This window comes from Aythya marila, assembly GCF_965140915.1.
Source record: "Aythya marila genome assembly, chromosome: 13".
Taxonomy (NCBI): domain Eukaryota; kingdom Metazoa; phylum Chordata; class Aves; order Anseriformes; family Anatidae; genus Aythya; species Aythya marila.
In genome coordinates this window covers 1,593,379-1,609,845 of record NC_139054.1, presented here as the reverse complement: position 1 = coordinate 1,609,845, position 16,467 = coordinate 1,593,379, and the positions used below count along the sequence as shown (strand labels likewise).

Here is a 16,467-nt window from a genome sequence, read left to right as displayed (position 1 = left end):
AAAAAATTTTAACTACAGGCAGTGCTGAAGTCATCCTATTGTCTTGGCTTTGCCTACTCTCAGCCCTCTTTCTATGAACAAGTGGTTAAAAAAGCTTTTATTTGCAATAGGATACAATCAACAGCTTCATGATCTGAGTCACATTCTATCGGGTCTAGCCCCAGTAAGAGATGGTCCCCAGGAGAAACAAGTCCAAAGCGGAGCGGAGCTTGGTGCCCTCTTTGTGCAAGATTCAGAGAGAAGTCACTGCTTTTGGGAAGTCCCAGGGGAGGAAAGAAGCTGCTAAAAAGATTTTTGCTTTATCACAAAATACTGTCTTTCCAATTTCTCCTTCTTAAATAGCCAGTGTGAAAACAGTTTCCAAAGCTGAAGAGCTTTTCAAGCAGGCTGCAAACTATTTACTATCTGACATTTTTTGTAAAATAATCAAGGGCTGAGCATCTTCGTTGCGATGCTGGGAAGGAGTCTGGTGCCTGCCCAGAACTGGGAGCATTCAGGGTCCAGGAGGAGAAGGCAAGGTGGGTACAGTTTGTGCCAAGTGCCAGCTCACCTTGATCCTGAAGTGTGACTGGGCTGCTCCTGCATCGGGATGTTCTCAGGACAGATGCACAAAGCTCGTACCCCTCAGCTGTGCCTGATCCCACAGCCCTGTGAAGATGGACTGTGTAAATTTCTGTTGTTGTTAATTAATAGTCATCGTTATATCAGTAAAAATCTTTCCCACAGGTAAAATTTGTCATATCTAGGCAAGTCCTTTGGGTGAAATGCTGACGGAGCTGATTCCCCAGATGCAGCCACCACTTGCACAGAGATCCGCTGACTTTAGAAGAAACGCGAGCACTTAGCCTCACCAAGGCTGCTGGGAACATCTGCAGCATCACTCGGCTCTCCAAAATGCTCCGAGGCCAGAATCCATATTGTCACTTAGTTGGATCAAACATCCATCGACTTTGAAGGAGAGCTAAGAAATCACCGTATGCCATGTTAGCAGTGAAACGACAGGGTATAGCTACCGTTGTTCATCCCGACTCCTGCAGTGCCGCCCTCCTTCCCTCGCTGACTTCCATCCCTCTCCCAAAATGCCCTACGACTCTCTTCCCTCCTATCTCCAACCTTCCAGTTCTTGAAAGGAAGGGAGAAAAAAGAAAAGGAGATCAAAGAGAAAAATAAATAAATAAATAAATAAATAAATAAAAATAAAAGGAGAAGAAATAGCAAAAACTGAGTAGTAAAAAGCAGAAGGAATAGCAAAAAGAAGTAGCAAGAAAAGCAGAAGGAATGGCAGAGCGGAGTAATACCAAACTACGCACCACAACCAAAGCAAGCTACAGAAGTGGCTTCGCAGCAGGAGACAGCAGGCGATGGGTCGCCTCGCCTTGGAGGCTCTGGGACCTCCGTCCTGGGACGTGCCCAAGAGCAGGTGGGACACAGCCCTGAGCACGCTGGTCTGACACAGCTGGAGCAGAAAGTTGGACTGGAGACCTCCCTGGATCCCCTCCAACCTGAATTATCTCATGGTCCCGTGGTTTGGGCTTTCCAGTGCCCGAGGAAGGCAGGGAAGGCTGTGGGGGAGGCGAGCCTCCTGCTCACCCCCTCGGTGTGGTGCGGACGAGGAGTGCCTTCCTGCGGTGTCCTGGCCTGCCCTGGGTGTGCACAGCCAGAGGTGCCAAGGACCCACAGCAAACATGCAAATCTCTGATTCAACAGCAGGAAATCCTTCTGGGACGTGTCGGGGGGAAGAGATACAAGCAGAAAAACGGGAAGGAGACGTGGCATCGCAGCTGGGGGAAGTGGGCACAGCTGCAGGGCTTGGTGCTGCAGTGTCCAGGCAGGGATGGGTCTCTAATTCCAGCACCAGGTGGAAGAGGGCTTTGCCTTTTCCATCAGCCCACCTGCAAGCTTCTGATTTTGCTACGTGAAGTAAAACGGTGAAGAACGGAGAATACGAGCACGGTGAATAGCAGCGTGCAGTGATGGAGTGCGGTGGCACTTAAACACCCGAGTACAAAACCGAAACTTGCCATTTGCAGCTCGCAAGAGGCAAGGAGCTGGCGGAAAGCTGGGAGCAGTGCTGGCACCGGGCTTCAGTGTGGGAACAGCAGGGGCTGGCGCTGACCCACGCGTGGGGGCAGCGGGGGCTGCGAGTCCCTGTTCAGCCCCCGCTCACCTTCCTCCCCATCGCTCCCCAGCCCAAATGCCACCCGTGCCAGGCTCGCAGCAAGGTTTCCTTCCCATGCCGAGCACAGCTAAATTAGGGTGGGAAGCCCTTTGAGCAGGAAAGGGCAGGAGCCGTCCTGGGGACCCCAGCGAGGGGACACAAATGCAGGGAGGGGTTCCCCTTGCGCGACCCCCATGGAGCTGTCAGGGGAACAGGTAGACCTAGAGGGATGCGATTGCTGAGAGCAGGGGGCAGCTTGTATGGGATTGCTTGGTCTTTGTCCGTATTTTATGCCTGTGATTTTTGAAGGGAATCCTTAATTCCGGGGAAGCAATTTACCCGATGCTTCATTTCCCACGAGAGGCTGCAGCTCGCTGCTAAACCGGTGACATTAATACCAGCGGACCTTGGGGATCGCATGGAAGAAAACCATCCTCCCGGGTCCCAGCTGCCTTTCGGAGCCCTTCCTGGGCTCCAGGGGGGGGGGGAAGGCGGCGGGGAGCGGGGCCGGGCTCCTCCCCGGGGCGGGGGGGGGGCCGGGGCCGGGCTCGCCCCGCTTGAAGGGCGGCCGCGGGGCAGCGCAGGGCGGCGGAGCCGAGCGGAGCCGGGCGGCGGTGAGCGGGGCTGGGGGGGCTCCGGTGGGCGAGGGGGTCCCGGGGGCTGCCGGCACCGGAGCTACAGCGAGGGGGGCGAGGGTCGGTGGGGTGAGATGGGGGCTGCAGGGGACGGGGGGCTCCTTTGAGAGGTGCCCCCCGTGCGGGGATGGGGTCGTTTTGTTGGTTTTTTTTGGGGGGGGTCGCTCGTTGGGTTGCAGCAGCCCCTGGGCTGTGTGCAGGAGGGAAATACTGATTGGGAAATAGCCGCGGGGAGGTGAGCGCTTCGGTGATCTGCTGCTGTGCTAAAGCGGTGAATGGATATTTGCACAGCGAGATGCAAACCCGACCCGGAGGCTCAGCTGGGGGTGCTTTTCGGTTTTAGGAGTGCTTCTAGGTGTCCCCTAGCAGCCCACAGCGGTGTTGTAATCCTGAATTTTAAGCCAGGTTAGGCAGACGCTCCAAATGGTGTTGGGGAGTGCGATCCGCAGCAGGGCTGCTTGCGCTCTGCAGCCTCCAGGAGCGGCTCCTGCGAGACTCAGCTTTAGTCCCCGGAGGAAGTCAAGCAGCTCGGCCCCGCTGAAGGAGTGATCACAAATGTGGCACGGAGATTATATAAGACGGTTCATCTAAGGAGCAGATGGTGGCAGAGATCTCCTGATTATCGCTCAGACGGCAGGGCTGTGCCGGCAGCCCCAGGGGCGGCTGCTGCGAGCCCAAACTTTTGTAGGCATCAGCCCCGGTGCTGTCCCGGCAGGCAGGGGGGACCTGACCCTAAAAGTGCCCTGGGGAGACACAGGTCCCTCGCTGCCCAGTCCCCCCGGTGCTCCTCTGCGTTTCCTAGCAGGGCTCTCCCCCCCCCTCTGAGTTTTGTGTGACACTTGCAGGGATGGGAAACGGCTCAGCTTATCCACTGGGCTGTCCACGCAGCCTGCTTTGTCCCATTTTCTGCTCATTCTTCAAAATAATCTTAACTGCGTGGAGATGAAAAACCTGTAAAGTGCAAAAAGATCATCCCAGCCTCTTAATCTCAAATATCTTGAATAGTTTTCTGTGTCTGAGAAAGAACTGATATGTGATGCCTCAGTAAGTGCAGAGATTTTATCTATATGGGTTTTCATGAGCTAATTGAGGCTAATGTGTTCCTGCAGTGCACAGCACAGCAGGGTTTTGCTCGGCGGGTCTGCTTCCTAGGCATTAAAGCAGGGCAAGGGCAGTGGCAGTAAGAGCTTGAATACCTGTCCAGATGATTCTGGCAGATGAAAACATGTAATAGGGATCGTGCAGCTTTTTTTCAGAGAATAAACTACCTGCCACTCCCAAATAATTGGTTAAAATTACACAAATGTTACCACAAACTTAATTTCAGCCCTATCTTGGAGATTTTAAAAAATGATTGGAGTGATGCTCTTGTCATAACCTGAGCCCCAAGCCTCCCAGGAGAGGGAGGATGGCAGAGGTCTGGGCTGAGGTCTGAATCCTGCCACTGCCACACCGGGCTGTGAGAGTTCAGGGAGGAGAGGCTGCAAACTGGCTGCCTCTCAGATTAACAGGTCCTTTGTAATGAGCACTGCCAGATAAACTTCGTCTATGCAATCTAAGGTGAACTGTGAATGATGAGGTGTAATGATCTGTGACTTCTGATGGAGCTGCACTGAGCCTTGGCTGCCTCTCCTGCCCAAACATCTTTGTGCAGCTGCTCACTTGTGTCCCCATAAGTGTCCATGAACGGGCCAAGGGGAAAAAAATGTGCTCTCTTGTGCCAGATTTTGCCTCTGCTCCCATCTCTGCAACCTTGATGGCATTTTTGAGCTTTAATGTGTTTTGCATGTTGGAGATAATCAGAGGATTGTTTTAAGTGCATCATCTCCCAAATAGCTGAAACCTGTCTGAAAGCTGGAAGCCTCAAGCACCCCAGAGTGGTTCTGAATTCCCAGCGTATCCCAGGGAGAGGGGGAGAGGCTGAGGGCATCCATCTGCACTAATGCTGCCTGGCTATTTTCAAGGATGAAAATACGTACCACTGAAAATCAGTTTTGAACACAGACATAGTGTGGGTTCTCCTAAGTGATATTGTCCTGGCTGTTGTCTTCATTGTTTTTCTTCAAGTCATGGTATTTCGGTCGGCAGGTGTCTCGCAGTGCTGATCACTGGGGTTTTAGATGTCTCCGGCTGAAAGTGAGGTTGTGTGTCTGAGACATCAGAAATGGGAAAGGAATGGGAAAATTACGCAGGGGTGAAACACCTCTTGCTCCCTCTTGCTGTACTTTAAGACACCCCAAGTTAAGAACGCCTTGTTTCGCTGTGCCCAAATGAATATCTGAAGGAAATGGTAAAATTTTCACAAAAGAATGGCTGATGCCATTTGAAAACAGAGCCCTAGCCATAGGGTCAGCTGTGCTGGGGAGCCCCAGTCCTGCTAATGGCTGTTGGAGCAATGTGAAAAGCAAACCCAAGAAGAATCCCAAGGGTACTGATGTCTGCAGACCAAGCAGGCTGTCCTGCCTTCAGAAGCAAGGAGCCTTGCCACAGCCCCCTGCTCTGCACGCCAGTGAGCCCTGGTGTGTCCTGGCTGCCACTGATCATCTGTGTTTGTCAGATGTAACAGGCAATGCCTTTTCCAAAGCCAATAACTACACTTACTTATTACCGTAGCAAGTTTTAAAAATAGTGCTACCTGTGAGCAGAGGAGAGCAATGCAGAATTTGGGGAGCTGACAAGCATCTCTTATCAGAAAGTGCCGTGGCCACCTTTGTTGCCCCTTTCTGCTGTTTTTCTGCTGCTTTAGTTTGCAGGCAGTTGGAACCTCTCGGTATTTTGGTGGAAGGAGGATGCAGCCAGTACTGAGGACGTATGAAAATGTGACGCCCACCTTTATGCCACCAGCTGTAGGTGCCAGCTGTGGAGCAGCGGCTGTGCTGGATCATTATAATTATGTGTAATTAATTGTGTAACGTTGGTCTGTGCAGAGCCACATCCATTCCTAGCTGTTCTGTCCTTTAAGAGAGAGATGATAGGTTTTTTCTCCTATTTCATAATATTTTATTTTTGTGTGCTGCTCTAACATAACTGACTCCAACTGTAGTACAGCTAACTCTAATATAATGATAAGTGACTGATTTTTTTCATCTATAGGCCTGAAATTCATCGCCAGCCAGCCACTGCCTCCCCCCGTAAAGATGACCGCGCTCTTCGACAACTTGTCGTGCCATCACTCCATTGACGACTTCCGAAACCGCGTGTACTCCACGCTGTACTCCATGATCAGCATCATGGGCTTTGTTGGCAACGGCGTGGTGCTGTACGTCCTCATAAGGACGTACCGGCAGAAGACGGCCTTCCAGGTGTACATGCTCAACCTCGCCGTGTCCGACTTCCTCTGTGTGTGCACCCTGCCCCTGCGCGTGGTCTACTACGTCCACAAGGGGAACTGGTTCTTCAGTGACTTCCTCTGCAGGGTCAGTTCCTACGCCTTGTATGTCAACCTGTACTGCAGCATTTTCTTCATGACTGCAATGAGCTTCTTCCGCTGCATAGCCATCGTTTTTCCAGTCCAGAATATCAACTTGGTCACGGAGAAAAAGGCGAAATTTGTGTGCGTCGGCATCTGGATTTTTGTTACCCTGACAAGCGCTCCTTTCCTGCAAAATGGGACCTATCAACATGGCAACAAGACCAAGTGCTTCGAACCCCCAGAAGACTCTAACAAGACAGAGCTGGTTGTGATCCTGGATTTTATTGCCCTCTTTTTGGGTTTCGTTTTTCCCTTTATTGTCATAACCATCTGCTACACCATGATCATAAGGACCCTGCTGAAAAATTCCTTGAAGAAGAACCAGGCCAACCGCAAGAAGGCCATCTGGATGATCATCATCGTGACAGCCACCTTCCTGGTCAGCTTCACCCCGTACCACATCCTGCGGACCGTGCACCTCCACGTGCTGCGGCTGAAGAGCGCCAGCTGCGAGGACACCGTGTACCTCCAGAAGTCGGTGGTGGTGACGCTCCCCTTGGCCGCTTCCAACTGCTGCTTCGACCCACTTCTCTACTTCTTCTCGGGGGGCAACTTTCGGAAGAGGCTGACCACGTTCAGGAAGGCTTCCTCCTCCAGCATTACACAAGCCTTCAGGAAAAAGTTCTCCATAAAAGAGAAGGATGATGAACCCTTCGGGGAAAGCCAAAGGGAGAACGGGAACGCCTCCGTGGCCACGTCGTAGAAGGGCGACGCCTTCAGGTAGGATCTCAGATGGGCAATGGTGATCTCAAAACTGTTCCAGGAGACACAATCAAGGCCCACAGGCCTTTTTCACGATTATATTTGTAGTAATAACGGTGGACAGTCTCTGATTTATGCTGTTCTGCTGCAGTGCGGTGGAGCTGACGGCCCCTGCGCCGCTGCTTGGGCACGCGCAGCCACCTCACATGTAGGAGGCACCGGCCAGCAGCAGTAAACTGTTGATCCGATGATAAGTTCATGTAAACACACTTTTCAAAGCCTGTATCGTGTTTGGGAATTCGCTTCGTTTCACAAGTCTGCAAAGAGCGCTAATTCTCTGAGTCAGTGGGAAATGTAAACACAACATTTGCTGGACGCCGCACACGGGAGCTGCTGACACATGAGGAGGGCAGAGTTTTCATTGAATCTTCAAACAGACGCTAAATTATTTACACAGCAGAGGTCAAGATAATTCCTGCCCTGCTCCCAGCTGCTTCGGCTTTGGACTTCAGGTTTCAAAGAGAAGTACATGTGTGAGGCTTGCAGGATAGGTGCCTGGGTCTGTGAGCCCAGCAGTCCCATCCAGACAAGCAGCAACCTGGGCATGCTCTGGTTTGCAGCAGATCTGCAAGGGGGTTGAGCAGCGGGGTGTGCAGCCAAGCTCCTTGGCAGAATTGGCTGTGATGTTAGGCTTGGATACATCTCCTGTGTCTTGGCTGTGCCTCGCTGCTGCTGAGCAGGGGCTGTTTCTGCAAGGCTCCAGTGAAGGCAGCCAAGGCAGCATGTCTCGGTGTTGCTGCACCCCCTTGGGCTCTGCCTGGGGGGAGAGCATCTCTGAATCCCTAGAAAAATGCTCTTTGTGGGAGTAGCTTTAAAATTATGGTAGCCTAACATGTGTTTGAAATTTATTTCAGTAGGACTGGTACTGTAAGTGATAGCTGCAGGATGCAGGTTATCACTCCAATTCTTCAGGAGTTTTACCTAAAAATAGCCTATTACTATTTAATATTTTTTTTCCTTTTGGAAATATTGACTAAGTTAAAAAAAAAAAAAAAAAGTAGAAATCATACTTTAAAAATAGCCAAATATGACTGAAAGGTGGTCCCATTCGGGAGTGTTCATCTTGCTGACACCTTGCAGAAGAGATGCAAGCCAAGGCACTTGGAGGGATCTGAGGAGACGTGGACATGAAGAGCCTGAGTGCCGGGTGTCAGTCAGGAGCCCAGATGAGGCTTGACATGGTGTCAGCTTGAGTACGGCGTGATGAAAAACCAGATAGGACTCGGTTTCATTTGTAATGAGAAATTTCCAAATCCTGTCCATAAGGAAGCGTTCCTGTGGTTTTCCAGTAAATCCACTGTAAGTGAAGCCAGTTCTGCCTTTCTTTTAGTGGAGCAAAGTTCAGCCCAGGATGCGTGATACGTGAGGACAGAAATAGTGTCTTAATCCTAGCAGAATTCTGTAGCTGGAAAACATGGCTCATAACAAATAGGAAATATGTTTTAGTGTTGTGGCATTTGTGAAGCTCCTTGATGTCTTAAATAAAGCAAATTGTTTTAATACTGTAAAATAAGAGTGAGCAGAAGGCTTTGGACTGGGAAAGGAGGGGGCTGCTTGAGATTATTGTTACACCTACAGGGAGGAGTAGGTGTTTGCTCTGCACACCACAGACTGCAAATCCCTGGGTCTGCAAAAGACATTTGAAAAAAAAAAAAAAAGAAAATTCACCTGCAGAGCAATTCATGGATGGGAAGTTTCAACAAGACCAGAAATATCTTCAGAAAATGTTCAAGATCTACAAAACGTGAAACAGTTCTTGTGGAGGAGCTACAGCTCCCCTGAGCCCCCCTGGAGGGCACAGCTCCCACTGCACTGGTGGAACCACAGACTGCTGGGGGAGACCCGCATCGGCAAACACTTCTGTTTTAAGGGCAGCACCGAGCACGATAGCTGGGTCCCAAATCCCTGAAGGCATTGTGTAACTGTGAATAGAAATCACCGTGATAAACTGAGTTTTGGAATATGTAGAAATAACATGTACCTTCGCCAGTTTTAAAGTATTGTGTACAGTAAAGCTATATATATATATATATATGTTGCAAAGCATTTTTATTATGCCAGAGATCTTTTTTTTTCATTGTTTTTATTTTTTTATGAAACAACGAGTATGACCAGAGAAATGACAGTGTTGGTTGTTAGTTTTTTTGTTTGTTTGTTTTTGTATAATAGGAAAGACTGTATTTTAAAGAGGGCTGCTGAAAATTAAATGGAAATGTTGCAAGTTAAACTTGAAGAACTTCTGTTTTCCGTGTCTTGTTTTAAACCCGCTGCATGCAGATCCTTCTCCCCTACAGAAGGTTTCTATCAGTTCACAGCACTAGGGAGCAATATTCCCACAATAATCATTAGTAATGATGCAATAAAGCCGTAGCAGCACAGAAGCTGGTGGAGCAGTGCCTGGAGCCTGCTGAGAAGCTGGGGGCTCGTGGCCCCGACTGTCGGGGTGCTGGAACCACAGGAGGGAAGCGATGCTTTGGTGAGGACGATGTAGCTGGGAGCCTGGCATGTTTCTGTGCAAAAAAAGCCCAGTGAGAAGGATGTTTTCGGTTTAGGATTTCCCAATGTACGTGCCAGCTCTGGCAGCTCGTCCCATTAAGGGGGCAGCTTCGCTCTGGGAGAGATGTGCGGCCGCTGTCCTCTGCTGCCCATGGCCCAGGCGCCAGTGGTGGAACAGGGAAGAGCAACTGGAGCTGAGCCATCCCAGTCTGGGGTCCGGGTCAGAAATGTCTTTGAAGGGAAAGTGCGGTGGTGAGCTTCTTGCTTGAAACTGGACTTTTTTTTTTTTTTTTCTGTTGCATATGCTGCAATTCGTGGAGCAATAGTGTCACCTAGTGCTTCGTCATCCCTGCGGCTGCTGCCTGCTGCCTCATGCGGTTTCTCTTTGGTTCTGACACGCAAGGCAGCTCCTCACCTGTCTGGCTGCCTCTGTTCCTGTTTTCCTCTGGTGTTAATCATCTTCAATTCCCCCCTTCCCACCCATTCCCACATTTTACTGAATAATCCTGGGGTTTTCCCTCTCCACCTCCGTCCTGTTTTTCCTGGGCTTCCTGGAGGGCTGGTTGGGCAGGGCAGGCTCGGAGTGGGACATTGCCTGCAGGAAGAGGAATAACTGCCTTTAACGTGGGGATGGGAGCATTTTGCATCTATGCAGCGTGGAGCCACACGGTGCCAAGTCCCCATGGCACGGGCACTCCAACCTTGGCATTCGGCAGTAAATTGCCCTTGCCTACCTCTTAGCAAAGGGAATGGTCCAGCCTTTCCCTGGTGCACTGACCTTTCCGTGGCTGGTCTGGCAAACAGCAGTAATCCCTGAGCTAACACAAGGCTCAGCAGGTACATCAGGCACCTGTGCTGGTACACGTCATGCTGCACCATTTCTGTTTGCTCCAAGATGGAAAAAGCACTGGAGCATCGTACAGACTCCCGGCCAGCTGCCTTGTCGTTTCTGGTTGCGACTTGCTGGGGACACGTTGCCAGCCCTAAGCACTCAGAAACCTTGGCTCAAGCCTTGCAAATCCCAGCTGCCCTAATGCTGTTTTGGATCGCTTTTTGTTTGCTGTTCTGTGCCTGTGCCTGTAGGGTGCGAGCAGGTAACATCTTTGGGCTCCACTCTGCAACAGCTGCAGCTTGGGATATGTTTTTTTATTATTATTATTATATTTTTTTCTTAAAGCAAACTGAGACTCATTCTAAACAGTCTCCTTCAGGAGTTTGGGTTTAAAAGTTGTGGGAAACTGAAGCATCAGCCTCTCAGTTTAAATTCCCATGAATTATTTGCTGAAGCATCATTGTATGTAGAGGCGTAGCTTAACCGGTCAGAGAGATAATTGTACTTCTCAGGCTCAGAGACACAGAGGGAAGAGAGCTGCAGAGACCCTTAATGCAAAGAGCAGGATGCAGAGTTAGGCTGACTTAGCAATAGTAACCACTGCTGGAAACACCTGCGTTGGTGGCAATGTCTGCTCCACACCTCTGGTTTTAGCCAGCTCAAGTCAAGCCACTCAGAGAAAGTGCGTGTGCATTTAAATTACACATGGGGCTCAGGCAGTGCAGTCACTACATTCTGTACACTAAGGTGTGAAGAGATTAAAAGTGTATTAATGGTTAAATATTAATAATTAGGTGCCCTGAGCCACTTTTCTTACTGCTGGGTGCCTGTAAGTGTGTGGAGCATCTCCTGAGCAGCGCTCAGAGCGTGCTGCCTCACCATGCACAAACAAACGGTGCTTCGAGTCAGACAGTGCTCACTCCCCTCCCAACAGCCCTTGGTTACCCATTTGTGGAGGGGAAAAAAGAAGCAAATATATATATATAGTATATATTTTTAAAAAGGCAGCTCTCAGCTGAAGCCTGTTCTGTGTAATGGTATATATAACCTGCAGGTGTGAGCATACACAAGGGCTGAGGCTGGGAGGAAGGAGGCACGGACGCCTTATTCCCCTTTCAGTTTCAGCATGCAAAGCATAAGTACAAGAATATAATGGTGATGATGTAGTCTCTTTTGAAAAAATAGGGGGCTCCAGTTCTTTTTGCAGTGAGGTGGATGGGTGCTTCCCTCTCCCAGTAAATAATGTGAGAAAAGCCTGTGCTAACGCAGTGCTCACAGCAGGCACCAGACCCACTGGGATCACCACTGCCTCCTGGGAGGACACAAACGTCTCCCTTCCACCAGGAATTTCTTAAAGTGGAACAAAAAGGTCAAATACAAGAAAGAACAGTCTGTGTGATGTGTTGGTCAAGGCAGTAATCTTTTTTTAGTGCAACATAGCAGATAACATGCAATATTTTCATGGGAAGAAGTGGAGGGTGAGAAATCTGGGTCTAGCAGATGCCCAGGGAGGGCACTGTGCATCCCTGACAGACTAAAACCTCTCCCTTTTACCTCCTGGAGCACGGTTTTTGGGATGAATTTCTGTTGGAACAAAGAGCACCATATGGGCGCTGTTTTGTCTTCAAAGGGGCCTAAAGCATGTTTTTATTTGTGCTCATTTTCAGAGAGGGTCCAAAGCAGCCACCTGCTGCCAGAAACTAACCACAGACTAGATTTCTGTTTGCAAAAACAACGTGATCTTTCTGTTTCTAAGAAAGCACTACAAATCTGTTTCCAGTAAATCCTGGCCTTGATGGCTCCGTCCTCCTCCTCGCCTCCGCTACCTCCAAGCTGCTGTGAGAGCTGTGGGGTGCCACCTGTGACATAAGTCCAAGAAGATGGATTCATATTTCTAATACTTGGTGGCACTTCTATCTTGTTTACAGGCCTTCTGAGGTCTTTTATTCCTCTCATTCCATAAGTATATTTCCTTATCTAACCCTACAGCAAGTTGGCATTTGGATGTTTTAACACCATCCCATTTTTGCTTGCTATAGGGCCAAATTCCAGTGCCACACACTGGGATATCCAGAAACTCCACACAGGATGCAACCACCCTTACTCTGTCTTCATGGAGTACCTTCAAATAAAATGCTCACAGGATGTGAGAGGCAAGTAAGCCCTCAGTTTAACAAGCAATAAGCTCCAAGCCCTTGCAATAAGGAGATGTTTCCTGCTCTGCGGGACACACTTGTGCCCGGGGGCTGCACAGTGAGGGGCTGCAGGCACAGGTCCACATGCAGGAGCTAATGCTGGATCCCAATGTAACGTTTTCCCTGGATCCACTGCAGCCTGACATTAGCAGAGGGACTTCTTCCATGTGGCTGGAGGGAGAACACTGGGCTCTTTATCCTCCACTCGTGGCAACGGAGGGTATGATCTGATTGCTAGGAAAAAAACGAGCAGGAAAAATGAAGGAAAGTACATCAGGCTTTAAAATGCCGTCAGAGTAAGCGATTTTGCTAGGAGTGCACTTGGAATAAAGTGATCACACCATTTTCTTACACATTTCTTAAAAACGGTGCAGAAAGCAAACCTAGGGGATGGGCAGCTCGGTGTGCCGCGCCCTGGCACACGGACCAGAAACTTTGGGAACTGAGCTTCAGTTCGCTGAAACCATTAATTTCGGCCCTGCGAGTGGCCACATGCACAAACAAATATTCCGAGTATTTGCAAACATTACTGGAGGGGGAAATGTGCCTGTTTCTTTCCTGTCAATGCAGCTTCTTACGCTTCAGAGGAAGCAAGGCTGCTCTTGGAGCAGAGCGAGGACCCGGTGTTAGTTTAATAAATATATTCCAGATGGATATTCACCAGATTTGGGGGGGAGGGGGAGGGAAGGAGGTAGCAAAAATACCCTCTTTTGATCATTAATGAAAACTCTCCTTCCAGGAATGCTGTTGCATGTCCCTGCGAGGGATGCTGAAGACTAAACAGAGCTTGTTTTTGGTTTAGCCTGCTGGAATCTCTTTCATTTGTGCAGAGCACATCTCTGTGATGCTCCGCATGGGTTTTTGGCCTAAACACCTTTAACCTCAAGACGGCTCCACACAGCCGTCCAGATAAAGCCTTGTGAGATCAAGAGCAAAGGGCACTGAGTTTCGGGATGGCTTTTGGTGCAAGGCAGCATATTTTGTCTAGCAGTGCTGTGTGTGCCGCAAGCAGCTCGTTCTGCTTGCACTAACCAGCAGTTAGTGCAAAATGTGAGCACAGGACCTGGGTCTGCATGCCTGGCTCTGCCTGCACGGGGAGGAAGACCCTGCAGATCCACTTGGCATCTCCTGGCCAGGGCCAGATCCTGCCGTCATGCATGGAAATGTGCTGAAAGCCATCTTACGCTCTTGTCCCTGGGTTCAGGATAGGGAGTACAGGTGGTACGGCACGCAGACATGCTTGGGTTTCAGCAGATCACACCAGATGTGGCAGCAGCCCCTTGGAAATGCCAAAAAGTGTCTCCTCCGTTGGCAGGGGTCTCCTGAGGTGGTGGGCTGGGCCTGGCACCGTGCCTGGAGAGGGACCAGGATCAAATCTTGCTCCCTGCTCTCGTATTTAAGTCTCAACCAGTTTAATAGCATGCCTCATGCACGAATTGCACATATCCCAGGAGTCAACCTGGGTTCTATTTCCTTTCTGAGTAACTCTGAAATGAAACAGCCCCCGTTTTCTGACCTTTTCTCTCTCCACGTTACTCACAACAGGAAGCCTCTGGAATGGTGAGCATGTACTGCTTACGTGAGTGAGGGCTGAGAAATGTTACCATCATTCTTCAAGAAAAATGGAAATTGAAAGCTCCCCATAATCGGCCTTGAGTCTCTGCCTGCTGTCAGCAGCACCTCCTCCCACCACCTCCATGTCCTTCACCACCCCGACTTACTATGTCAGGGGTTCCCAGGCCTCCTGAGTAGGTTCACGTTCCTCCTCTCCCTTTGCTGTGTGCTCAGGTGGGACAGGCATCCCTGCAGCTCCTGGCTGTGTCAGCAGCATCCTTGCCTCTGTGGGACAGCTCGTGGTCCCCAGCTGCCTGGGCCAAGGAGAGCCACAAGCCTCTGAGCATCCCAGAGGGGTTGGCAGGGCAGAGCTGGTGCTGACAGGAGGACAGTGGGTCGCTTTTTAGAGCTGGCCCCGACCTGCCATGAAGAAGTGCTGCAATCCATGCATGGAGTCTGCCTGCACTCACCTGTGCTGTGCAGGATTGGAGGGGGCAGCAGCCCTGCGTTGAATTCAGGTGTTTTTCTGCTTCGGGTGCAGCATGATGACTCCTCTCAGGGTTAATCATATCCTGTGGTAGGAAAAACAGACCTCAGGGATGTGAACTAATAAAGCAGAGGCACTGCAGGATGGCTGCCAAGGCCCTGGGGGACTTCTGCACGTCCTGACGTCCTGGGGACTTTCATCTCCTAGCCTACCCGGAACCTCTTCAGGTCTGAATTGCACTGCTAATACCAAGCTGATCTAGCTGAGCTAGGGTTTGATGTCATTGCAATTAAAGCTAAAATGAAACTCTATGAGCTGGGAGTTTTCCAAGGTCCAGCAAATGCCCCAGGGTTTTTGGGGCATCTCTGTCCGTGGCAGAGGAGATTGTAGTGGGTCAGCGTTGGGCAGGGGAAGGAGCAGCAACAGAAATTGGCACTGATAGCTCAGCGATTGCACCCTTCCAAATCAAATTTCTAAGTACAGTAACTCTCCTGTGGTGGGAAGTCCTTCTGATGAAATAACCCCTGCTCCTTGCACGCTTTCAGTGTTACACTGAGCTGGCATGAATGTAAAGGCACAGAACCTCACCGCCTTCTGCAGCTCCCAGCAAGAGGTGCCTGGTCTTGTGGCCCCTGCCACAGCCAGACCTGCAGCATGTTATGTATTTTGGTTTTCTGCTGTGTATTGCTACTGGATGTTCCTCTAAAACAACGAGTGGTGCTGTAGAGACACATGCCGGTAACACTTCATGCTTGTGCAGGGCACATTTTGTTGGTGAAGTGACTCTTAGAGTGAGTTTTGAGAGTTAATGTCGTTGCAAGGGAAAAATCATAGAAATATAAGATATTAGGCATCAAGGCTGGGACAAGTTTCTCTATAATAGGGCTCCTGCACCAAAGCAGATGTCAAGGAGCAAAACATTGTAGCTGTGGCCACACCATGTGCAAGGAGCCGCCTGGGTCTGGTGCACGTATCTCTCTTGCTTTGTCTAACTGCAGTACTCCTTGGGCTACAAGCAGGAGAAGCTGCTCAGCCCTTCCTCCGCATCACTCCCCCACCCCCCCCCCCCAAAAAAAAAAAAAAAAAAAAAAAAGAACTGTGATAATAAAATGTTAAAGTTGAGAATTAATCAAGCACTCAGCCCAGAGAAGCCCAACGGCTGAAGTTTCAATCCCAAATTTAATTTGATTATGCAAGAGGCATGGAAATGCTTCATCCCCTGGTTTCCCTGGATAGCTGAGATCTGTGCAGGCTCTAATCCCAATTGCAAAGCTCGTGTCAGTACAAACCTTTTGGGCCACAGCCCCTGGGCTTGCTGGGAGAGGGAGGAGATTTGGGGCTGTTTGAGAAAATTTTAAATTGGGGGATTTGCTTGTTTCTTTTTAGTTTATGTTAAACTTTGGGAGCTCTTCTTTATTTCTGCATGTAAACTCTGCAGAACAGCGCTGCCTTTACAGTCCCTGCTTGCATAAACACAGCTTAGGTTCTGCCTGGATGAAGGGATCTATATTTAAATAATCGTGGCTTTTATGATTGTTTTTGCTGCAGAACTCTCTCTATAAATACCAGCCTGCTTATCCGAGGAGGGTGCTGAAAAGGCAGCTACACGGCACGTGAACAGTGGGCAGCAATGCCGAAAAGCTCCTTTCTCCTCCCAAAGACACACAAGGTTGGCACTCATTGTCACAGCAGAGGGGCTGGCTCCTGCCCACAGACCCCGTGCAGAATGAGAGCGCCGTATTTGTCCAAAATGCGTGCCCCATGCTTTTGTTTTTAGCCAGGTGGCCGGCACAGGTGCTGAGGACATGTTCAGGCTGGGGTAGGATTCGGGATTCTGATACAGGCGGCCTTCCTTGGGTGCCTGCCATACCAGGTT

At 50.0% G+C, this 16,467-nt stretch overlaps 1 protein-coding gene across 1 annotated transcript; it reads left to right on the top strand.

The window, feature by feature from the left end:
* Positions 1-2,736: 2,736 nt before the first annotated feature.
* On the top strand, positions 2,737-9,239 carry CYSLTR1 (cysteinyl leukotriene receptor 1). The gene is made up of 2 exons (XM_082771202.1): positions 2,737-2,772; positions 5,887-9,239. The coding sequence occupies exon 2, from the start codon at positions 5,931-5,933 to the stop codon at positions 6,966-6,968; it is 1,038 nt and encodes a 345-aa protein (XP_082627328.1). The 5' UTR covers positions 2,737-2,772; positions 5,887-5,930; the 3' UTR covers positions 6,969-9,239.
* The last annotated feature ends 7,228 nt before the right edge of the window (positions 9,240-16,467 follow it).